This window comes from Pollicipes pollicipes, unplaced genomic scaffold, assembly GCF_011947565.3.
Source record: "Pollicipes pollicipes isolate AB1234 unplaced genomic scaffold, Ppol_2.1 Scaffold_4219;HRSCAF=4965_pilon_pilon_pilon, whole genome shotgun sequence".
Classification (NCBI taxonomy): domain Eukaryota; kingdom Metazoa; phylum Arthropoda; class Thecostraca; order Pollicipedomorpha; family Pollicipedidae; genus Pollicipes; species Pollicipes pollicipes.
The window spans coordinates 15192004-15217564 of NW_023596448.1; the positions used below are offsets into that span (position 1 = coordinate 15192004).

The 25561-nt window shown below is 48.6% G+C and overlaps 1 protein-coding gene across 1 annotated transcript in view; it reads left to right on the forward strand.

Annotated features, from left to right (window-relative positions):
- Nucleotides 1-342: 342 nt before the first annotated feature.
- LOC119094922 (forkhead box protein O-like) overlaps nucleotides 343-25561 on the forward strand; it is a 34373-nt gene continuing 9154 nt past the window's right edge. The window contains exon 1 of the mRNA XM_037217832.1: nucleotides 343-439. Coding sequence (XP_037073727.1) covers nucleotides 343-439 — 97 coding nt within the window. The remainder of the gene's footprint in view (nucleotides 440-25561) is intronic.

The window sequence follows — 25561 nt, forward strand, 5'->3', positions numbered from 1 at the left end:
TTCAGGGCGTCACCTGGTCCGGCGCTTGTGACGCCCGCTCTCTGCAGGGCACCACTTGATTCGACACCGGAGGCATCCTGTAAGCGGCCTGTCGGTCTTATCTTCCGGCGGGAATGCGTGTTCTGGGAAGGCTTCTCTCTTGAAAGAGAAGGTCCCAAATGCTTTCAACGAAAGCAGAGTGTCGGACCCGCTGAAGACCTTGGTGTCCGCGATATCAGCGATTTGTGTGGCGTCGTAGTCTGTCACCGTCTTGCCCGGAATTTGCCGTATAAAGTCCGTCAACGTTCTCTTGTGGTAGGTCTTCAGGGGACCGAAAACCGCTACGTCCAGACGCTGAAGGCGATGAAATGTGCGCGGCGCAAGCGCTACGTCCAGACGCTGAAGGCGATGAAATGTGCGCGGCGCAAGCGCTACGTCCAGACGCTGAAGGCGATGAAATGTGCGCGGCGGAAGCGTGACTTCGTTGCCGCGAGCAAACTCACTTGTCTGAAGGGAGATATGGGCGGTTTGGTTGCCCAGGATGAGGAGGACTTGTTGCTCTGCCGAATGTTAGCCTTTGAAAGTGGGTGAGGTACTTGAGAAATAGATCCTAGTTTGCCCATCACGTTTCGTTGTATATCCTGTAATGCCTGTAGGTGCGCCACGAAGAAAGCGGTCCTTGAAGTTCACTTTAGGAAGGCTGATGAGTGGTGGGGCAAAATTTCCGACGGTGTTGGCTGCACAACTTTCTTGCTTCTGCGGAAGTGGTGAAGCCCACCTGTCTCGATCTGTTTTCACCACCAGTCTGTTCGGTGTCTGCACCGTGGTTACATCTGTCTCATCAACGTTGTAAATGCTCTCAGGTAAAAATGGGTGTTTTTCGCGCACTCTCTCCAAGTTATGAAAAATGTCCCCACCGTGTGCTCAGTGAAAACGCTGGCAGGAGTCAGACACTTTAACTATGATGTACCGTTCCTGCAGTGTGATAAGTTGAGCCATAATCATCTTACCCACATTCGTGCTGGAGCAAGCTGTCCCACTACGACATGGCAAATGAATCAGCATGACTGACGATCTGCTTTCAAGCTCAGCCGCGCGAAATCTATGACGATTTCAGGAGCAGACATGGCCGAATACACGGAAGTCAGTAAATAAACAATATCTTCAAGATTAAAAACAACACAAAACACTGCACAATCTCGGAAATATTTGCGTAGATGGGTTAAACTAATATCATAGAACAACATTTATGCTCATAGCACACTCATCGCCCACCCGCTGCCGTTCACGTCAGGCAGGAAGAGCCGGGCTTCTTAAAAGGCCCGTCAGGCGACCAATCAGAAACAGATCAATAGAGTCTTGTGAGAGAAGATAAACGTGGAGGAGGAGGGGGGGGGGGGGGGGGATCAACTTATCAGAGTGCTCAAATTACCCTAATTTACCTTCCCTGAGGAGGTCAAAACTAGGTGGCTACTGGCGCTGCCTCTTATTTTACGTGCTCGTAGTGATATGTTCATGCACGTGCTTTCACGTCTGCACTTCTGCCCGGCTTGTTGAGATATGGCATCACTCCCTAAAACCGTTCCAAAACGGCTAATCCGTGCGCTGTGCACGTAAGCGCATGACAGTCTGCACGCCTTAACTCACAGGTTTGACTCTATTGCTGTCTGCTTTTTCCTCTGTCAGAGACCATCAGTCTCGTTTCCCCGCGATGCCGGGTTGCCGAGACCTGGCACGGGACGGAATCTGTGTAATTCATCGTTTCCGCTTCTAGAACGTCGAACCTTTTTCATGATAGTGCAATGGGAGATGCGAAGCGTAGCGACATTGCAACGTTCAGGGAAACCTCTCTTGTGTTTAAATGCCTAATTTCTTCAGCACAACTTATGAGTAATAACTTTCTCGTGGCCCAAATCAAAATGAGCCTGGGGTGGCGACTGCAGACATATCAGCTTTTCGAGGACGACGCCGGGTGGGGTGAAGGGGGCTGGGCCCTGCTGGGCTTCAGCATAAAATCGGCGTTCTCGTAAAGCCCACTCAACATACGGCTGCTTGCAATAACGGATATGAAACCGCTGGAATTCATTGTCATGAGGCATTACGAGCGACGCCACAGGCGAGCGAGTCTTATTTCAACTATAAGATAAGTTACAGCTGGCGCGGCCTGGCCCTATGTTGCTGCCACGCTTTATTGAAGCTGTTAACTCTGCAACCACTGCTTGCAGGTGCATGCTGTTCTCAGCAATGTGTTGCACAATTCTGCATGCGTTGTGCTGTATGAATTGTTATAAAGTGGCATTATACTAAAGGAACAAGGAACAAGAAAGATGTACCATAAGGAATGGTATGGTCTCACGTATCACGTAGCAGCGCTCAAAGATGGATTTGGCTCTTTTCCACGGGTTTACATGTTTTGTGTCAAATCTCAGCACCCAGGACGCGGACACATTCGGAAATCGCATGCTTCAATAAGGAGTGGAAGGAGTAAGATGGCAAGTTTGGTCACACGTGCCACGTGTCATGGCGCCGACGTGTGCAAAGATTATTTTTGCTATCTTGGACGAGTCTACACGTTTTTGCGATATCGCGGCACCCAGGGAATAAAGCAATTCCAAAGTGCCATGCTTCGATAGAAAATCTAGTGGGCAATCAAATGGTGTAAGATGTGATGTCGCATGTGCCACGTTCCACGCCCACACTAGCTGTGAAGATCCACTTCGCCAATTTCTTCGTCTTTTGCGTTTGACGCCACATTGTAGCCACACGGGACTGGTATGCCACCGGTAAGGAATTAAACGGCCAGTCGTGAGTTCCCACGCTTGCGTACGAACGGGTTACGTGTAACACCCACACGCTTCGAAAAGATCGAATTTTGTATTTTGACAGGTTTAAAGACTTTGTGGCACATCGCAGCACCCAGGGCACACAGCCACTGGGGAGTGGCATGCGTTTTTAGGCATTCGAACAGACAGTCATGTTGTATACATGTATACATTGTCATGCCGCACGTGCTGTGCGTCACGCGTGCACGAGGCGGCAACACAGATTTGCCCGCTACCGGCCGTTTTTAACATGTGCCATATCTCCGCAAGCTGGGCACCCAGAACTGTTTTTTAAACTGCAAAGCTAGATAATTAAGATTTCATCGTTTTTCATTGGGGCAGCGAAGCAGGCGTACAAATGCTTGTGCAAGCTTTCTTGGACGGAGTTTTCCTTAAGCATCGCAAGATCTCCACTATTCCACCTCTCCCACTCGATCAGCACTCATCCCATGAAGAAAAGTGAGGAGGGGCGAACTGCGTACGTTAACAGTTCGTTTAAAAAGCTTGGTAGCCATAGAATATATTATTCTGAAATTACAACAGCTGAATAAGAGAAGTGTACCAGTCCTCTTAATTCTGTAGCATTTTTCCATGAATAGCCTATGAACAATGAACTTTTTTGAAGGTCATGTCAGTCAGTTTTCCCGTCAGATTGGCAGTGCAGTTCGCTCTTTGGCAAGTTGGATATTTTATAAGCTTTTATCAGTATCAATTTCAACGTTAAGGATGTCAGGCCTGATCATGTCTTGGGGTGAGGAATCAATGTCATCAAAGGTCAATCTTAGTCTAACAAGCTCAATTACTTTATACGGAATTAATGGCTTACACTTGAAAACAAATTTATCACTGCCTGTAACCTAAATATAATTCTAACGAGATTCGTACGAACAGTTGTAATGAATTTATTAGGACTAAGCTGCAGTAGGTCAGATCAGTACAGAAGACGTAATTAGTGTATAATTTAGTTCGCAGTGTGTTTGATGGAGATGTGCTACAAACGCAGACAGCAGCTGCAATGATGTTTCGTGACCTAAGAAGATACTTAACTCATTTCCAGACAAAAACGGGCTGCCTGAGAACTGGAAGACAACAAAGAATACGCTGGTGCCTGTAAAGTTACTTCATATGTTTGGAATTATCCCGGTTGCAGCATCGTGTATCATTTTCGATATCTGGTTAAGATCATTACCTTGACATTAAAGGTCAACTTTTGACCTGGAACCAAAGCTACGGATGTTTTCAGATGGCGTAAGTCGCGGGCACCACACTGTTTTTAATATCAATGTCCCTTTTAATTCTTAGACGAACGCTCACAAAAAGAGTTTCAGTATGAAAATGTGTCCTTTGTTTAATTCTGAGAATACTTATGTGCGCTTCTGTGTATTCTGAGTATATATTTATCAAACAGGGCTCCACTTATATCACAGGGTCATCCGCAACCGGCAGTTTGTCGACTACCGAAAGTCGCCCGTGCCCTGCGTGGGTCGCCGTGCACTGTTCCTAAAAATATTCGTTGCACAGAAACCAGAAGCGCTAGAGACACGCGTTTTATGTCAAAACATGCGGCATAAGTGCTTGAAGGGCCAAGCAGAATCTGGACGACGTTACAAAGATATCCGCAGAAAGATCTTCAGAAAACCTTAGGAGTAGTGGTATCGATCCCCGCACCCTGTCAGGGCAAGGGTTAACTCTCGCCTAGGACTAGGAACTCTCCACGTCAGATAGCCAGAAACCTCCTTCATGATCCGGATAATATTGGCTGGTTTGCAATTTTACGTCATCACCCGCACGGTTTTTGTGTCATAAAATGTGCCTACCTCAAATGGCAAGTGATTTCAGTAGGGTTTCGGGCCTGACCCGATGCAATAGCAATTTGTTTAAAGTGACATCAAACAGCACTTCAAGGTCATGAGTACATTTGTTGGACTTGTGTAAGCTCAAATTGCTTATTTTGCCGTTGCAATATTCGCGTGTATATGGTCCGTCAAAAACACGGGTGTGACCCGCCAAGGAAGTGATGGATTTTTGGATGAGCGGTGTCTATGAAGAGTTTAACAGCATGATCACGAGCCATATAAGTGACTTTTCTGTTGCCGACAAAGTTTAAGGTCATTTAGATTGTCACCTGGAGCCAAGCGTTTCAGAAACCGTTGCAGCATAACTCTAAATGCGACACACCACAAAACAAAGACAAAAAATGTAATGCGACATAATTATTAAATATTTTCGTTTCAGGAGTTCATTTGCTCTGAAGTGTCATTTGTTGGCCATCAAACACCGAAGTCTTTTTTAAGTTATAATTTCTTATCCATTATTTTTCATCAATGCTCATTTTTGAGAGTTCAGTCCCCAAAAGTAAATTTTGAGAAACTACACCGCTACCCCCAGTTCTGAAAAGAAAGTGTGCCAAATCTGGGGACAAAACTGCTTTATGTGCACTTCGGAGGCAGGCTCAGCCATTTTTCTGCACCCCCCCCCCCCCCCCTCCCTCATCCTCGACGTATTTTGCAAAACTGCATTCCTGAAACCCTACAGTCACCAATGGCATGGTTCTACACATACCTGACAACAATATCGCTTTTGGTTTTGTGACGTTATCGTATAATCAACTGGAAGCATTGGTGACCCTCATTATTTTCGCTTAAAGGGAGCGCTCCACATTTACATGAGGTTTGGAGCTGAAATAGCCATCTTGAAGACCTTCCGTCACGATCCTGCCCTTCTTAAGTCCTAAGCCCGTCTAGTTTCTGAGCTATACGCCCGCTAAAATGGGGAAAGGTATATCGGGGATAGTATTTCAAAGTCACCTTGGTATTCAGGACGTCATAACAGCGTCATTCAAATCCGGTCATTCCATAAGCCATGCGCTGAACAAGGCCAATACATATAACTGTCGAGTCATTCATATCCGACGTTGGTGAGCGCGATAACCAAATGTAACAGCCGTCAATTGGTTCTCAATAAATGTCGTGGAAAGTACGATGACGTAGTCAGACTGTGACGCATTGAGAAGCTTATTTACTTAACCGAGAATTCTGCTGTCTAGAGCAGTATTTTCCACCTCAAAGCAAACTTATATGTGAGCTTGTTGGGTAATATCTGATGCTGGCTTCAACATGTCAACACGTGAAACATACTCTCTAATCATTACCTGTTCAAAACTCGCACATGATCCCGATTAATTAGTGCGAGACCCATGCAATGTTGTCATCAACAGATGGAAGCGAAATTTTTGAACGCCTCTTACACCTTTGCTGAGCTTTATATCCAATATGATGGCAATTAAAACCGCTTAATCTCACGCCTGTGCACCGATCAGTAAGCTCAGCGTGAGATGCAACCGGCAACGCGAAAGGCCTATATCAGTGACGCTCGGTCTCTTACTTCAAAGCCGCCCTTCCTCTCAGCAGCAGGAAGCCTCGGATGAATCCCTGACATGTGTCGCTCCAGTATCCTCGTTGACCTCTGAAGCTACAGTTCAGACATGTACAAACAGCAATCTTCTTAGATCGGCAGGGCTTTTAACGCTACAACTGCGAGCACCCTTCCAGGGTGATCCTTAAAAAATCCTCACAACATTTTAAAAATTAACGATTTGCTATGTTCTTCAAATCAGCCACCTCACACAACATGAACGATACCAACGGCATCCACGGCCTTGCACTGAACCCATTTCATTACGGCGTGGCAGGCATTCAAGCCCATCTGTCTCAAATGACACGATGCATAAAAACGCCGCGTAGCCAGCTGGTCACGTTCGTCGCAAGATGCTGCGGCCAGCCACGATTCTTACTACTAGTAATAGGCCCAGTTATTTGGTATTTCATACTGTTTTAGCATGTGAAGCAAATCTTGGCAGAAAATCTGCGAAAAGCAATCAGCTGAGGGGCATTGGAAAAACACTGTGTCACCACTGGTCTGTGATGTGTTAGCGCTGACATTGCATAGTTTATAGCATATTTCCGTCACCTGCTTAAAACTATCCTGATAAAAGCTACCATGTTCGACAACATATTGTGGCTCAAACTGCTCATATAGCTTAACGTCAACGCTTCGAGATGTGCTTAACATATTCTCACGGTGCAAACGTTAGCGGGTGCAGACCAATGCTTAGCTTTGAGTTTCTTCCAGCTGGGACGAAGTTCTGACTGTTGCACGGTCTGTTGTGAAATGGTGTGGTCTGCTGTAGTTTGTTTTCATTTTTGCAAGTCATTCACGAATTGACCTGCAAAACTTCCGTTTTTGTCACCGACCATATGCAGTAAATCAGAAGCTTTTTTCAATCTCCGAGCATGATATTTTCACAATATTTGACAGTAAAAAGCCTTCACTGTGGTTCCAAACGAACTGAAATTTTCGAAGCCGCATTTGGAACAGTTGGAAAAAACCTACTGACCAAAATACTCCACCAGATTTGAAAAATATTAAAGACTGTTGGTAGCACTGTATCCATTCTTATCAGAAATGTACAGTTATTAGCAGTGTGATCGCTGAGCAAACGTGAAGAAGTCAAATAACACCGCTGAAATGTCTTGCGGCCGTCTCCTCCCTGTTGGTGATCGCCGTGATGTTATCGTCCTTCTGAGAACGGAAATTTATGGCGGGAGGGCATGCCAGCAGTACACTGTTCAACATACAAAGCTTCCTCCGGCCACCAGACACGAGCTTCGGTGTGTTTGTAAAGATGCCACAAATTGGCCGTCGTTTTCATGTTTGCTCCAGGAGTGCTTTGTTTCATCAATGCGGCGGTCTTTGTTGCCTCGGCAGGTCAATAACGGCGTCCCATGACGCTTGCAGGGCATGCTTGAACTAGACCTGTGAGGGTGACGCGGCGGGCCTGCTGCAACATTGACCTGACACGTCGAGGGAGCATGTACGCGCCACACGGCCGAGTGACGGTGACGTGGGCCATTGCCGAATGACGGTGGCGTGTGCCATGGATGAGTGACAGTGATGTTTGCCACGACCGAGTGATGGTGATGTTTGCCATGGCTGAGTGACGGTGATGTTTGCCACGGCTGAGTGACGGTGACGCGTACTATGGCCGAGTGTCGGTGACGTGTGCCATAACCGAGTGACGGTGATGTTTGTCATGGCCGAGTGACGGTGATGGTTGCTATGACCGAGTGATGGTGGTGTTTGTCATGGCTGAGTGACGGTGATGGTTGCTATGACCGAGTGATGGTGGTGTTTGCCATGACTGAGTGACGGTGATGTTTGTCATGGCTGAGCGACGGGGATGGTTGCTATGACCGAGTGATGGTGGTGTTTGACATGGCTGAGTGACAGTAATGTTTGCCATGGCTGAGTGACGGTGATGGTTGCTATGGCCGAGTGATGGTGATGTTTGCCATGACTGAGTGACGGTGATGTTTGCCACGGCTGAGTGACGGTGACGCGTACTATGGCCGAGTGTCGGTGACGTGTGCCATAACCGAGTGACGGTGATGCTTGTCATGGCCGAGTGACAGTAATGGTTGCTATGACCGAGTGATGGTGGTGTTTGTCATGGCTGAGTGACGGTGATGGTTGCTATGACCGAGTGATGGTGGTGTTTGCCATGACTGAGTGACGGTGATGTTTGTCATGGCTGAGCGACGGGGATGGTTGCTATGACCGAGTGATGGTGGTGTTTGCCACGGCTGAGTGACAGTAATGTTTGCCATGGCTGAGTGACGGTGATGGTTGCTATGGCCGAGTGATGATGATGTTTGCCATGACTGAGTGACGGTGATGTTTGCTATGCACCTTCCGCACCACGTCACGAGTGACCCAGCACACTGCCTCGGCCTGATCGATCATCGAGCTGCTCTGTCAGCGGACGGTGCAGTCCTGAAATCGGTAGGGCCCGCTGTCGCTGAGGGATGATGATGGCATTGGGTGTTTGTAGCCTCGACTGCGTGGCCGTGGCCGTTGCTGAGGGACGCCGCGCGGGACACGTGGACGGCAGAGCAGGCGAGCTGAACGGCGGTAGCCGGCTACAAACCCCGAGCGACCGTCTCCGGACTCCCAGTGGCCGTCAGCGGACTCCCGGCGGCCGTCTGCGGACTCCCGGCGGCCATCTCTGGACTCTCATCTGCCACCTAAGACCTCCCGGCGGCTCGGACATATATAATCCGGAGACGGCGGCTCCCGTCTCCGGATTCTGGTGACCTTTGGACTCCCGGTGGCCGTCTGCCGGTGGACTCCCGGCGGTCGGGCCGGCGCCGTTCTACGGCCGGACCGCGCCACCGGCGGCCCGCGCCGCTGCAGGTGATCGATGCCGGGACGGGTCGTGTGGACGGGACGGAGGAGGTTCGACCCGCCCCGTCTCGGGATCGTCAGGCCCGGCTCGGACACCAGACCCGAGTCTAGATCTGAGTCTAACCTCGGGGTCGTCAGGCCTGGCTCGGACACGAGACCCGAGCCTGGGTCTGAGTCTAACCTCGGGGTCGCCAGGACCGGGTCGGACATCAGACCCGAGCCCGGGTCTGAGTCTAACCTCGGGTCGTCAGGACCGGGCCGGACATCAGACCCGAGCCCGGGTCTGAGTCTGATATCGTCTGCACAATGTGCGTAATCCGCGTGCCTCGTGATGACATCTGTCGTTAGAAGATATCACTGCAAATTTTGTGAGTGTTAAACAATCCGTTAAATAATGTGGACTTTTCTCTTCACAAATTCCAACCACTTGGCACACGATTCTTTGTAACTGTCCAGAAGCATTACCCACCTCCATAGGATATAATGTGATGTCCATCACATGGAAATCCCTGCAGCAAACCCATTTTAGCTCACTCATTGAAACGGGCCAGCCAAGGAAAATGATAAAAGATGCTTCTCGATGCAATTTACTGGCGACGTTTACCACGCGCCCAGCATGGTCAGAACATTATTATTAAAGGCTGAGGGGTCTTAAGTGCTTCCCGTGTGCCGTACGTCTGCGTGAAGGTCAGCCGAGATGAGAGCGCTGTTAGACTGGGGCGGATCCGGTTTGTCGGGATCCAGGAGCCACGGCAGCAGTGAAAGTTCTCATCACGCTACGGAGGTGTCGCATTCACGTGTAAAAGGTGTAGGCAGGTAACTGTAACAAATTTAACAAAATATTTGGCGTTGAGCCAATGCACATATACCGACCCTGAGATTCAGCGAAACCCTGCTTGTGAGGCGGTCAACGACGGTCTGCAAGCAAAACATGCGTAGCTGAGACTAGGAGCATGTTTTCGTGTATAGCAGTATAAACACAGTTATTCGTAGGCTGTCTTCCGTTTAGTATGACACCAATAAACGCACATCGAATGCAACTTTTACGTTCATGGGGGTCAAGCTATCCGTAATGGGGCAGTTCCAGCTGACAAGAATGCTGCCATTGTGGGTTTTGTTTAGACACCCTTTTCATATCAGGCTTGACAACACATTAATGTAAGGATTAAGTCAGGGACAAACCGGATCTCCATGTTGCCAATGCAAATGCAAACATTCGAAGTATTTCTGCGAGTTCCGATGAAGCTAGTTACAAGCAGTACACTCGAGGGCAGAGCTCTGGATCTTCTTTGAGTATCCTTGTTCACTGTCCCTTCCGCAATGCCTGTTCCTCCCCACTCAACGCTTGACGTTAGTCACGAAAGGTCGCTAATTTCATTAAAATGACATCTTCGCCCCACCTCACTGGATCTTTTTGGAGTATCTCGTCATATTATGGAAGACCATAACCAAGACTGCGCTAAGGGTGCTCGAGCACCTGGGAGTCCCGCGTCATCTTCCAACCAAGTTTTCAAAATCCCCGTAATTTAGACCATTTTTCTGATATCATTGGGAACTTGTAACAAGATAAGCAATCAGCAGCGTCACAACCGTCCGCGTCCAATTCTGTCTGATTTTGTGCGTGCCCGCTGCTCTCCATCTACTCTTCCTCCCCACATCATCGTCTTTGTTCCCACGACGAATTATTTTCCCAAACCCCAGCGCCCCAAGAAGCGGTAAAGATACACCACGGAGTTGCAACGGAAACGGGCTATCACGACGCACTGCACCGTGAAAGGGCAAGTTCTCACTTGCTTCAGTCCAAAGGTTGTGTTCGTCATTCAGTTTCCGCCGTGCTAACTTGGCTGGGAGCTCCAAGACCCGTCCGAACACCCCTGAGTCACGCGAGGACAGCGTGCGCCGGCTTGCCGTCACTGCGCTGTGCGCCCAGCTGCTGGGTGCATACAGAATCGCAGCAGCAGCGGTAGCAGCAGCAGCAGCTGCTGCTGCTACTGCAAATGAAAAGTTCCGAACCGTACTATCGGTATGAAAATGCCACAACACGACTACTACGTGCACAAAAATGGCACTAACCAAGTTTATATGTTTGAAGTGAGGGAAGACAGGTATGTTTTGTTTTTGGGTCCGCATTTTATGCCTGGGCCTTGGGGTTATGGCCGTTTTCGTGCTAGAAGTGAGCTCCCACGTATGCACTAAGGCGAAATTGATGTCAGAATTGCCTGAGTTGACTCGGAAAACAAACAAAGATACATTACTCCACCACGAGGAAGGTATTCATTTTGTTGCGGTGCTCTGCGAGCCGCGTGTTTGCCACGCCGTTCGACCGCTCGGCTGTCGACGCCCTGGCGCTCCACCGGCGCCACGCAGCCCGATTTGACCTGGCCAGGGCCGGGCCTCTGGGTCCGAGCCTCTGTGGCCGGGCCTCTGGGGCTGAGCTTGTGGGGCCGGGCTTCTGGGGCTGAGCTTGTGGGGCCGGACCTCTTGGGTCGGGCCTCTGGGACCGGGTCTCTGGGGCTGAGATTGTGGGGCCGGGCTTCTGGGGCTGAGCTTGTGGGGCCGGGCCTCTGGGGTCGGGCCTCTGGGACCGGGCCTCTGGGGGCAGTCGGAGAGAGACGTCCCTGTGCTCGCTTGTGTACCGGTGATGAGGTGCATGCAGCTCTCAGCTTAGAACTGCGTAACCTCAGCACTGTGATTACAGTAATAAGGCACTGAAAATAGATTCAGTAGAGCTGTCGCCGTCACTTACTAACACTGTCATGCACAGGCTGTTCAGGTGTTTCTGGATAAGTGCATATCGTTGTTTTGCACACATAGAAAACTGTTTTCTCGAAACAAGTGGTTGCAGGCAGCTCATGCAACTTGGACTCACGGTATTGGCTGATCAAATTTGGTTGCAGTCGGTTATAGCTCGTGCAGTGACGGGTAGGGATGAAGACTCTGGAAAGAAATTGATGTAGCCGTAGAAACGTGGCGGACAGTGAGGGGAAGTGAGCAGAACACCCATTTGCAGCCAGCCTTCAGGCTAATGTGCCTGACTCGTAGTGAGCAGAAGACAAAATCATTCCTCCGCCCTGGTGTTTATGAATAGCATACTTAAATCAGCATGTACTTATGTACCCACATGTAATGATTGTGTCGCGGTGTTTCTGTTAGCATAATGATCGTTTGCGCGTTTGTCTGGCACAGGCGAAGCATAAACTCGTGGAGAAAGTTGTAGCAGATGCCTGCTACGGGCCGGTAATACCTACTGTGGGACGGTAATGACTACTACAGGCCAGTAGCGCCTACTATGGGCCGGTAGTAGCTACTGTGGGCCGGTAATGACTACTACAGGCCAGTAGCGCCTACTATGGGCCGGTAATACCTACTGTGGGCCGGTAATGACTACTACAGGCCAGTAGCGCCTTCTATGGGCCGGTAGTAGCTACTGTGGGCCGATAATGACTACTACAGGCCAGTAGCGCCTACTATGGGCCGGTAGTAGCTACTACGGGCCGGTAATGACTACTACAGGCCAGTAGCGCCTACTATGGGCCGGTAGTAGCTACTACGGGCCGGTGTGTGTCGCAGCCCGGCGAGCGGGAGGGGCTCTCCGAAGCGGACGGCTAGAGTATGATGCAACACACCATCGATCTGTTCAGAGCAGCAGCATTGCGGCCAGCCCGGGAACACCATGAGCTTGGGCCGTGGATGGACAGCGCGTTCTCCACGTTCGGAATGGTCCTCTCGCCCGGGCGACCTGCTCTCTCCAGATCTCGAGAAGGGCGAGAAGGTCTCCGCCAGGGAGCGCTGACGCTTGTGAACAGACGGCTGCGCTGATGCCATCGTCATCTTTGCTAACGACACTACCCTGATCTACAACATGCCTCACACAAAGCATATGTGTTTGTACGACACTACCCTGATCTACGACATGCCTCACACAAAGCATATGTGTTTGTACGACACTACCCTGATCTACGACATGCCTCACACAAAGCATAAGTGTTTGTGCAGAATGCGCTACGCTTTTTATGGCATGTTTCACGTTTGCTACAAGTTCTGAATAATACGACTTAAAGTTTATATATGACTGTAAGGTATGAATCATGGACTATCTTTGTAGCCAATGCGGGTCACAGTATGGAGCAAGTAGATTAATGCCAACACACGTGACTTTAATAAGAAATGGCGGCATTGAATCAAACTCAGCTCAGTATGTTCCGTTATAACAAAAAGCGTTTGGTTATTTATCATAAGCAGACTCTTGGGTGCATTGCAATACTTTGCATTGCAATATTTAACTCTTCTCATTAACACGCACCCGGGTCTGGACACCCTTCATTCGAGTGGGGGGTCAGTTTGAACCCCCTAAGATCTCGGGAACTAGGAAAACTTGAAGCAACAAATTTCCATGGTGTATTAATCTGTACTTGAACTCACTTAGGTGAAAGTTTGAAGTTCCTAGGTCGTGAACATTGGGTCAATTAAGGTCAAACAAGGCCGAGTTCCGCGTTGGTCTCCAAGGTGCCCCCAGAACCCAGATTACTGTTTCTAAGCAGGTCACATGCTCATTTAAGGTCAGTGACCTTGTTTGCCATATCTTAGGTCATGGTGACCGAAATTGTATGAGACTGCTCTGAGTTTTGCATTTGAATAAGCGACAAAGATTACGCTAGGTAGTATATCCCTAAAACAAAATGTTGACCTGGGTCATGTTAGATCAATGACCTATTCTGACCTCAAAGAAGTCTATGGAAGATGAAGAATGCGGTTCCTGCTGTCAATGAATTCGAAATGAGCACCAAAAATCGTTTCTTACAGCAAGCCCGAGAGTAATAAAACAGACTGGTTTTGATCTTGGTCTGACCTTTGTAACCGACCTCAGGTCAATGTAATAAGCTCATTCAATGGTTGCTTTGCCTAAGAAAGCATCTCAGAGATGTATGGGTTCGTCCAACGGTCCGTTGTTGCATAAAATTGAACGATTCCCTATAAAATGTATTTGCTAAAACCATCGCCTGATTTTGACCTGCCATGGGTCAGCAAGCTTATAAGGGAGATCTAAATTTGTGATACCAAACGATCCGCTATTTAATTATCTACAGCTAAGCAAAATTGAGCGCGGCTGCGCCGCGCCGTTCGGAAATCATTCTGGAAAAACTTTGGTGGATCAATCTGACCCCAACCCGAGCGCGTGTTAATATTCGATAATTAGCAATGTCCTCGGGCAGCGATCGGGTTGCCAACTGCACAAATCGGGATGTCCCCACTGCCCCTAACCCTACTCCCTCCTGTTCTTTATTTAGCATTGAGTTGTGGAAGCGAATAGAGAGAATCGTGCGATAAACGTTAAACAATGCAAAATACACAAACACTCACTTTAGGAAATTAACCTATTAGTCCCAGCCCCCTAAATCACGTGCCTAAGTTGTGTTTTGTGTAGTCGGAGCTGGCATTGCTTCGGCGGCATTAGGACCGAAGACAAGAGTTTTCCCTCTGCCCACGCTTGCGTGCGTCTGAGAATCGCCGATCGGTTCGCACGCCGCTCGATCGGCTGCACGCGCGTGCCGTGGCGCTCTCCGGTCGGACAGCACGGCCTTTCGCTCGATCCCCGCGAGACGGGGGCCTTCGAGGCAAAAACGCGGAGATTTACGAGCAGATTGTAGGGCGGCCGCCTGATGCATTGCGGCCGGCGCAGTAGCAGGCGCCGCTCATCAGGGCCTGATCTGTTGGCGAATGGCGGCCATCTCAGGGAAAAGTTGGCCGTCAGCCAACGCTTGGATGAGGTGGGGCAGATTACAGCCCCGGCAGCCGGAAGGGAAGTCACCTTCCAGGCATCACCCGCTGCTGGGTTTCATCACGCGACGTTGATTTCTTCTTAGCATGATTGACTGCGGTGTTAATTTTAATCAAACCACCTCCTTAATCCACGAGTCCCTTATCCTATTACCACTCTCCCCACCCTCACTCTTTCTCTACCCTCCTTCCTTTGTTTCTATCGTTTATCTGCGTCTATCCATGCAGCATTCCTGAACAGAATCCTGACAAGCGCATTAATTTGCCGGCCGAGGCTAATCTCGTTAGGATTTGTCACAACATTGATCCTGACTAGCCACACCATTGAGCTCCGTGGACGTGTATTGCACATCTGCCATCTGCTTAGTCTGGTCTGTGGACCCCAGGGACGTAAGCCCACGACCACATGAAGGGAGGGGGGGGGGGGGGGGGGTAAAATGCCACCTCGGAATAATGAAAACGGGCCAACCAAAATTTGGCCTTTCATACAAGTACTCAATCTGACATGTTGCCAGGGTAAAACGACCATGTCAGCTTGAATCACGAAGTTGTTACGCTACTACTGAAGGCTAGCGCGTCTATGTTTTTCTCCATAGACAGTAATTTCCAGCTCTCTTTCTTGTTATTGACAGCTTTTAAAAAGTTGTCAACCGGGCGAGACACGTGCCATTAGATACTAGTCGCACCGTCCGAAATCCTGCCCGATAGTTAACAAGTGTTCTGTAAATTCAGCTTGCAGTCGCTGAGCCAGTGCGGTTTGTTATGCCAGTTTGTGACAAGTAAGTGGTGCAACTGACATATTTTCGCACTAGTATGGAAATGCAAATCACTGGTCCCTGGTCTCCAGGCTCCTCACCAGGCCATCTCCGTCTCCAGTCTCCTCAGCAGACCATTTAGTTTCCATTCTATATGGAAGGCTGTCTCCAGTCTCCAATCTCCTAACCAGCCCATCTCTAGTCTTCATTCTCCTCGGCGGGACGCCGGAGGTCGGCAGTCCCCTCAGCACGATGCCCACGTCTGGACCGTCTCAGCCGGACGCGGAGAAGCCCTGCCTGGGCGCGCCGCTTATGGGCGGGTGAGCTACGGCGCCGCTGCCGCCGCTGCCGCAGCTCGCCGTTCTCTGCGGTCCTGCAAACACCAGCCGTGCGAGAACACCGTCCAATGGTTGGCACCCCCGCGAGACTGGCGGGGGCGGGGGCGGGGGCTTAGCGAACCCAGTTCCCCGCGGTCTTCGGCGCCGCGTGGCGCGCTGAAGATGGATGAGGTGTTTGGCTAGAGCGACGCCGATAGGTTGCGGGCCTGCGGGCCTTTGTCGTGCCCGACGCTGGAGGCGTGACGGTGAGCCGTTGTGCTCCAGTGAAGCGAGGCGAGCAAGGCATCTATAACGTCGCTGATGATGAACAGTCATGGGCTCTCGGCTTGGGGAATGCTGTTGTGCGCTAAGCTTGGTTCGGGCTCTCGGCTGCCTGACCGTGTTGTGAAAGGAAGCTCATGACCGATACATCATCACAAGGGAATTTATGACCGATGCACCATCACAAAGAAATCCATGATCGGTGCATCATCACAAAGGAACTCATGACCGACACATCATCACAAGGGAACCCATGACCGATACGTCATTATAAGGGAACTCATGACCGATACATCATCATAAGGAAACTCATGACCAATGCATCATCACAAGGAAACTCATGACCGATACATCGTCACAGGGGAACTCATGACCGACACATCGTCACAGGGGAACTCATGACCAATACATCATCTCAAAGGAACTTATTACCGATACATCATCACAAAGGGACTCAGGACCGATGCATCATCAGAAAGGGACTCAGGACCGATGCATCATCACAAAGGAGCTCAGGACCGATGCATCATCACATAGGAACTTATCACTGATACATTATCACAACGGAACCCATTACCGATGCATCATCACATCACATTTCTTAGAATTAACTGAAATCAAAATTACAGCTAACGTATGCCGAAAACCAACGGACTTGAATATTTCCCGCACAACGAAGCTCACTTTGCTGACGAGATCCAATACAGGCGGCAAATATTCCAGTATAGGTGCAGGTATTGTTTATATATGTCGATGAGGTAAATCATAGTTACTTATCACTGTTTCATTTACTAAAGCAGGCGTCGCATGGGGTGTTACATTACTTTACATGAGAACGAAACCAATTTATCTCCTGGTTTTCGACATTATGAGGTGAAAGTTCTTATTCTGAGATGCCGATCTTCGATATAACAGGAGGGACTGGTCATAAGACGTTGCAATTCTGAATAACGATTGCATTGGCACTCCATATTTTGAGCTGTGCTGATGTTCAATAGTGTCAGAGATTTTCACTTTTGTCACTCTTGAAAGATTCAGGAAACACTTTTACAAAATATGCATTGGAGAAATGATACAGGCTAATCCTGAAAAAGTTCTAGTTTTTAAAGATCTACTTTATACCCATAATCGCCTAATCCGTACAGCAGACTATGCCACAGAATCCATGCCACAAACTCTAAGCCCATGGCCACCCCTATCATACCACAGCATAATTCGGCACACCCAATGACTACTAAGCATACAGTACTTACTGCGCAGATGTGGGAAGACGCGTGCGGATATCCTCTGGTCCACAATCGCTTGGATGTAGTCTAACTAGAGATCTCTCCTTTCGTGAGAATGCATACCCTGAACGCAGAGAGCTTTTGTCGCTTGTGTCGCACGTTCTCGATTTAAGACAACAGGTTTGCGTAGAAGTTGTAAAAAGGGAAGGAAAACAAATATGCCTAATATGTGGAGCTCTCCTTTATAAACAACGAGATGTGTAAACAAATCAACGGCGCTGTGTGATCGAGAAGTTTGCATGGCCTTAGGGTATTGTGGGCTACTGATCCTAGCTTTAAGTCCATGCTAGTACGATCAGCGCAAGAGACCCCAATGTGTACAGCTGGGATTAAGATATGTCATGGGTGTGTGAATGGGCTATAGGAGAAACGTATGGGGAAGACCGTAGTGTACAAAATACAATGCAACATTCCCTAGAGATATCTGATGCAGGAGAAAAAACGTAGCATTCAGGATTCGGAGAGCGTGCGCACAACTAGGAGACCACATGGCAAATCTACGCGAAGCAATAAAGCACGGCGCAACAAATGCAGACATGAACAGACAAATTTTAGCAACACATTGAGACAATGCAGGCCTCAAGATCTTAGAATCACTACCTGTTCGGAGTATTTTGCCTAGGCTGGACGTACAAACACCGTCGTGGGGCTTGGTTTAAAGGGAGTGTTTCGTATTCGTATTGATTTTGATCTGAAAGAGCCATCATTCAGGACACGTTACACGCCTGCCCTTCTTCGTCTGCCGTGGCCTAAGCCCTTCTAGTTCTGAGCACACAAGCGCGAAGATGAGCAGACCATTTCGTGCAGACTATTTACGTGTCACCGAGGTACACTTGATGTCATAACGAGGTGACTGAAATCCTGCTGTTGAATTGGCCTTGTGGCGATCAAGGCCAAGAAAAATATAATTTTCGAGTCGCTCATATTTGGCGCCCACCTATAACGCCCGTCAACTGGCTTTCATTCAATGTTGGGCAAGGTGCCATGACGCAATCAAACAATGACGTATTGAGGAGCATGCTTACTAAATAGGCAAACTGCGTTATCTAGAACAGTCTTTTATACCTAAAAGTATATCGATAGTTGTAAGTGAGGTCATTTCATCATATATGACGCTTGCTTCAATATCTTCAAAAGCGAAATTTTAATTTTTACAACATGTCCAGGTCATACACGTTCCTGCGGCTCAGGCAATGTTTTTCGTGGCTGATGGGCGGTATGTACGCGATGATACGCGGCGCTCTTACCTGGTTTTCTGCCCGTGTCGGACTTTGGGAGCTTACGGGTTGACCGCATGGGGTTCTCTTTGCATTTTTGTTCTTTTTTTTGTTGTTTGCCCTTAACTTTAAACTGTAAGCGGGGTGAGATGTTTAATCTTTTTGACATTTCTAAGTGGCATTGTCTGCGCAAATTGGCAACATTTTTGGATTCACGCATCCTATTTTTCAAGAGTATATTTTGCTGAACACTTATGAAGCCTTGTCACTCTTGAAGATGATCGTAGCTCATAATATCCATCACAGCTCTGCTGACGTCACTGGTTGCATCAGGTGCCTTGGAAAGAGACATCTTGGTACGAATTCAAAGCCGTCCGGCAACCGAATAACATTTGTTATTGCACTGTCCACGCAATGAAGGAGTCCCAGCTTGCATATAAATAAGCCGATGACGGGAATATTAAGGAGGCCCCTGCTAGAGCACTTCACGGATTAAATTCCCAGGATCTGGTTGTACCCAGTCCGGCTAAAACAGATCTAATCAGCCGGCCAATCCGTTTTTCCTAGATAATCAATCCAACCCGGTGCGGTACGCCTTACAAGAAAAATGTGTCAAATAGATCCATGCTAGTCCGTTTCCACACAAATAACTTTTCACAAATTAACAACAAATTTGGTTCAGCTGAACATCTTAACTTTAAGAAGGTTGTTGAAGTCCATCGTAGAAAATTCCAATAACTTGTCGTACACCAATGGGTGTAAGATATTTAACTCAATTTGTTTCCTGTTGGATATTCAGTTCTGCACGGGGGTCAGAGCAAACACAGCTTATCATATACTTAATCATGTCACAATTAGTTATGGCCAATAATGTAAAAATACCACCACATCGTAAGGCTAAATTCGCTTTTGGTTTCAATAGCTTGAAGGTATGAACACTTTTTTAACATTTTTCGACTCCAGTCTAGGTGAAACATACCCTTAAATACCACTAGATATTTTCAGCGGCCCTGTTCATGCACGCCTTCTGAATAACTAGAGCGCCCCTCTCACCTTTAAATGATGTTTCACGTGTGCATCTTTTCCCGAATGCATCAATAAATGTAGATTGCCGGCTGTTCTAACATTATAACCTCCGCATTGGGCTATCAGCTGCCCGCGGTACTTGCTCTTTCATTTAGGGGAATGACGCAGTTGCGTCATTTTTAGATCCTGTGGCTGAAATGCCAGATACCGCCAAATCTCCCGTTTTTGCCCACGCTAGAAACAAAGAGGAAAGCCATTTCTGTTTGTAATCGTGCATTGCGCAGCTGCCTGAAGTCACTTTTTCGCAGTTAAATGCAAATTTGTCCATGCATATTGACAATAGTATGGTTCTTTGTATCCGTTGCGTTGCTTTCAACGCTAAGAAAATTACTACGAATACTTTATTAAATGGCACATCATTTTAGTTATTGGATAACGCTTCTCGTCTTCTTTGTCTGAGATTGGGAGTGCTTTCAACACAACTAAAGAATTCCTCATATTCACAAAACGTGGCGGGAGAGATAGATACTTGCCATTAATCATACGACATCTGTCATGACCGCTGGTGCTTTGACATCTCATGCCAAGGGCTGTGGTAATCGCAAGGTCATTAGCCACTTACCAAGAGCTCTGGTCCTTGCACAAATAGTATTCTAAATCTTACCAAATGTTTATTTTAAGTATGAATGGACGGTCTTCGGCGTCATGTTGACGCACCTTTATTTCCTGACTGTGCGTTAAGTGTGCTGGGCCTTCTAGGTCATTACAGGAAATTCAGAGGTATGCCAATGCATTGCGTGCGTTCATTTCGTGCATGTTGCATGCACAAATTGGAGTGGAATGGACAGAACACTAACCAACAACTACCCGATACGAAAGATTTTTGCTGGACGCAAAGAGAGGCTGGGCCATTTTGGGTGAGATCTTACCTTTGCTCCATTGTTGTAGAGGGCAACAGGCTCAATATTTCAGATTCATAATTTAGGAGGAGAGACGGTAAACAAATAATTGTGAGCACGCAACAATCTTTATTCTGGTAGTCACCTGGAAATGGATCAGCTTGAGCAGCTTACTCAATTTAAAGCTGGTGATTCAAAATATAAACTTAGCTGCCTGACCAGGTGAACAGAAACTATTTCCTAGGACAGGAGCTTGTATATCAAAGGGCTGTGGTGTGCTTTCTAGCAACAAGACGTGCTCCTGCCCTCCTTTCAACTTTGAAATGCGGTGTCACCAGCTGGGGTTAAATGGGATTACGGAAGAGATCAGGAGCAATGGTAGCTATGATAAGATAGCTAGCTATGATAGAATTGTGTATTAAATCATTAGATATCTTAGTTGCCATGCAGCGAACGGGGCTCTAGTCTTCCATGGGAGGTCATCTGAGTGTCGCTTATTTACATCAAAATGTCAATGCGATCTGTTCGTCAGAAAATTTGTTTGTTGAATGTGTAACCGAGTTGTGTTCTATATAGTCTGTACATTTCTTGAAGTTGACGCTTCTGTATTTTATTAGTTTAATGTTCTGTTTTAAGTTTATGTCTTCAATGCACATCTGATGGACTAGCTAGTGATCATTTCCATTTCATTGGTTTTTAATCCGTTCAACCCGTTTGCACTGGCAAAGTTGAAAATCCGATCAGGATCTAGTACATATTCTGATGGAATTCCTAACCAGGTCTAATGCGACCAGCGGATTGATCCACAATCCCTGGATTGATCCGATTCTTGGAACTACTCTGCTCTCTGCGAACATACAAAAAGCTGCCTGATATTTTTTATCAGTTTGGAATGCGTGACCACGACAAGGCTGAAGCCCGAGATCGACTCCTTTGTGATAAGATAGGATTATTCCTTCGGACCCACTGGCGAAGTTTAATGACTCCTATAGACAATCAAATTCTATTCTGAATAGCTCATACGAAATTTTGCTGTGTAAATCGGTGCTGTTGTTAATCAGGCGCCAACAAGATCCATACACCTTCAGCGCGCAACAAATATTCAAAAGCGCAGCGCGTGTCAAATTCAGGCACGAGCTTTTGTGCGATTTCAGTCGTGTGACGCTTAGAACCACCGACAGGCTGCTGTAAAAACAAATGATAGACGTATGAGCTGGGCACTAACAACAAAATGTCGTGTCTTCGGCCCATTGGAATTAACCAACGGTATATCGGCTTTTGTAGTTGAAATGTAATAGAGGGGCTAGGATTGGCAATCATTGAACTGCAACAAGCTAGAGGAAAACATGGGTGTCATTGTTTAAACGGCGAAAAGTCTTTAATCTCAAGCACAATATGTTGTCACCTTCGGTTCGTTAAATCATATGGCATTCCTTTAACGTTGGGCAGCGGCCGTATCTGTTTGGAGACCTTTTGCTCAGCAAGGAAAAAGAATGCGAAGAAACTGGTGCATTTTTCAAGCTCCCGTGATCCCCCTTTTCCATGATCCAATGCAACATTTTTCCAGCAGGCTGTCACTACTTCTCGCCCAGAATTGGCGCGGTCCCTATCACCTTGATCTGTGTCCAGCCAGGAGCCAAGTATTCCTGCCTCCTGTCCAGGCGGCGCAGACACCCAGTTTAGGTCGGTGTACAGGCTGCTGAGCTGCGGTGGAAGGCGGCCGCCAGACCACACGTGTCGCACCAGGCTTACATCATCCCTGAGACATGGTGGCGCTCATGATAGCGTTCGAGGTTAGGGCTTGTATGCACGCGGGGTTTTCGTCAGGGGACATGGCCTCGAAGAGGCTCAAATATTTAACTCCATTTCCCCGTGTCGCATACCAGTAGCTTGAATTCCGTCCAACTTTCAGCCGCCTCGATTGCTGAGGTCGCTCGCCATTTTTTCTTTTTCTTACCTTCGAGGGATGGATATCTAGCCGTAAATTGAGATGAAGTCGCGAAAACCCGCCAAGTTCCGAGGGTGGAAAAGGACTGTTCTTTGTGATTGGACTATTCCATAGTCTGAGCCGGTGTGCCTGCATTCCTATCGGCAGCACTTATCCTTACATTAGTTGGATGGCATTCTGTGAAAGAGAGTTCTAGTTGCATGGTATTGCGTTGCTCTGGTGGTGGCAATTTGCCTTTTTTGTTCAGTCGGCGACAAAAAGGCCATTGCACCACCCATGCTTTTATCACCTTTTCCACCGGTTTCTCAAACTATCTCACCTATCATTAAAACAAATGCAATTCATCTAACCCCATGCGCCTGCCCGTCTCACCTCCCCTTTGCCGAACAAGTGGCTGAGCTGTTTTTGTGACCAACACCGCACCCGTTTGTCCCGTGTCATCGATTGCTGGCCGTTTCGTACAGAGTGCCGCCTGCGACCGGCTCCGGCTCCCTCCCGACTCCGGCTCCCATCCGGCTCCGGCGCTCTCACGGCTCCGGCTCCGTCCCGGCTCCAGCTCTGGCTCCCGGCACGGGCTCCCATCCAGTTCCGGGTCCGGTTTCCTCTCGGGTCTTGCTCTCTGCCTGTTCCGGCTCCCCCTCCCTCCTACTTTCGGCTTCTGCCCGGTACCGGCTCCCGCTCGCTCCCTTGCTCCGGCTCCCTCCCTGTTCTAGCTCCCTCTTGGCTCCCTCCAGCCTCCCAGTTGCTCACGCCACGTGTCACACCCGCCCGGACTGCGCCGGGCCGGCGCGAACCCAGCCCTCTCCGGTGCGCCCAGATAACAGCGCCAGGCTGAGCGTGGCCGCCGGCGCCGCCAGCCGCCGGGCAGTTCAGCCGGCTCCAGATCTGCAGCTCTGATATCCGCCGGGAGAGCTATCGGACGCCCCTCTGGCCGGCGGCGCCGCGGAGCCGAGCGCGGTGTGGCGAACCGCAGCCTGGTTTATGGCAGCCGCGGACGGGCCGGTAAAATGTGAGACGCGGCCGGCTCGGAGACGCAGGACTGGGGCAGACCGCCGCTCAGCGTTATGGCTGCGGATGCTCGTAAAGACGATCGTTGGCGCTCTTGGAATTGGCAGCTGTGGGCCTTTGTCTCGCTTGCCCGAGCTTTTCACCAGTGTATTTCTTAACTGAAGGAACCCCAGGGTGACATAGTCACTAGAAGTTGCGCAATAAACTCATCGTTAGTAGCACGATGTATGGCAGGCAGATTACGCATGTCATTGCCAACATTCACAGGCCTTGTCGTCTTTTCCACCATCAGTACCAGTTCAATGCGCAGGATCCAATACGGGGAACGTGTTGTTGAGGTCGTTAGCTGAGTGCGCTCCAGTTCCCCTACACAACGTCGAATGAAAAGGCCGGATGGGAAAGGCGACCTAATATCAAATGAAACGCAAAAAGTCGATAGAGATCAAAGTCGGCTCCGAAAACAACTGGAGGGACAAAAAGCCAAAATATAGGTCGATGTAGATGGAAGCCAAACCGGCGAGTCAAAGAAGACAAGGTCGAAGGAGATAAAAGTCAAATTGGAAAACAATGCGAAGGATAAAATGTTGGTTGATTTAAAGACGGCTGGCTAAAATGAATAAGCAGGTAGTCAAAAGAATTTCAGATACGAGGATCGTAAGGCCTTGACGTCTGGCATGAAAGGGAATGGTCGTCTTGGTGCACTCGGATGACACGTGTACTCGATAGCTCTAGCCTCCTCGCATTCCAAGGGTCTTGACTCTGAACACGCCGGTGCTCACCCTGCAAACGCACCTGGCGACGGCCAGTCTTCGCGCCTTCACAACCAAACCTGGCTCAAGGTGCCCTGCTGCGGTCAGGTGACCGATCTTCTATGAGCGCCCTCCTAGCCTCTATTCACACTCCTGAGAATTCCCTCGCTGGCCATAAGCTGGGACGGCCGCGAGCAAAAGAGGTGCTCGAGACAGCAGGCGGCGCACAGCGGAGGCGCCCGTCGAATCAAGTTATTTCGTCTGTGATGGTCCTGGAGATAAGCGCGCCTGGTTTGCAATGCTCTGCCCTGGTTCCCTCTTATACTCCTGAAAACGAGATCTAGAGTCCTGGTTCCGGGTGGTTTTTTCGTAAGCCCCAATCCCTGATTCCGTGATCCTATTGCCGTTTTGTTTGTGTTTTGCAAACATCGCACCCTGGTATGTGATTCACACTGTTTATTCCACAAACGCAAATATTTCTAGCTCCTACCGGCTTCTTTGCAAAGACCAGAATCGTGTTCCTCGCTTCCATCGTTTTGTCACTGACACCAGAAATTGGCTTCTGGTCCCCTTGAGTTTTTTACATCACAAACGCCAGACCCCGACTCATGGCTTCCCTTGGGCTCCTCACAAACACCAGACCCCGACTCATGGCTTCCCTTTGGCTCCTCACAAACACCACACGCAGCACTCTGATCCCAACGGTCTACGTAGAAAAGACCAGTCTGTCATTTCCTGCCCTTTATTGGCTTATTTCTTAACACCAGCTCTGGCCACAATTGGGCGTACAGAACTTATTCAACATTGAGGAACATTAACCATGTCTTACATATTCACTCGTCATATGCCGACGGCTTTGTCATATCGCCATATTTTTCAACCTGCGTGATATGAGTACACTTTGTGAATACTCAGGACTTCCTGATCAGGTAGGATATGGTTTTCGGGGATTTCTTGGACCTTATGCAGGATTTTCGTTCTAGTTAGATCTTTTGGCTAAATGTCATCTTGGTTCTGGATGGACTCCTTGTCCTAGTGTCAAGCTGGATCTTGGTTCTTGCTGTTTTCCTCAGCACACTTCAGTGCTGGAACATTGTCATTGATGAATCGTTTATTCGGGTCCCAATTTGTTGCTGGGCTGTTCCTGGTTCTGCACCCAGGAACTGGTTGCTGGGAGAAACCTTAGGAACCAACCATTTGTCTGCTCACAGGGAGGGAAATGGGACTGCCAAGTCATGCCAGTGTTGACCTG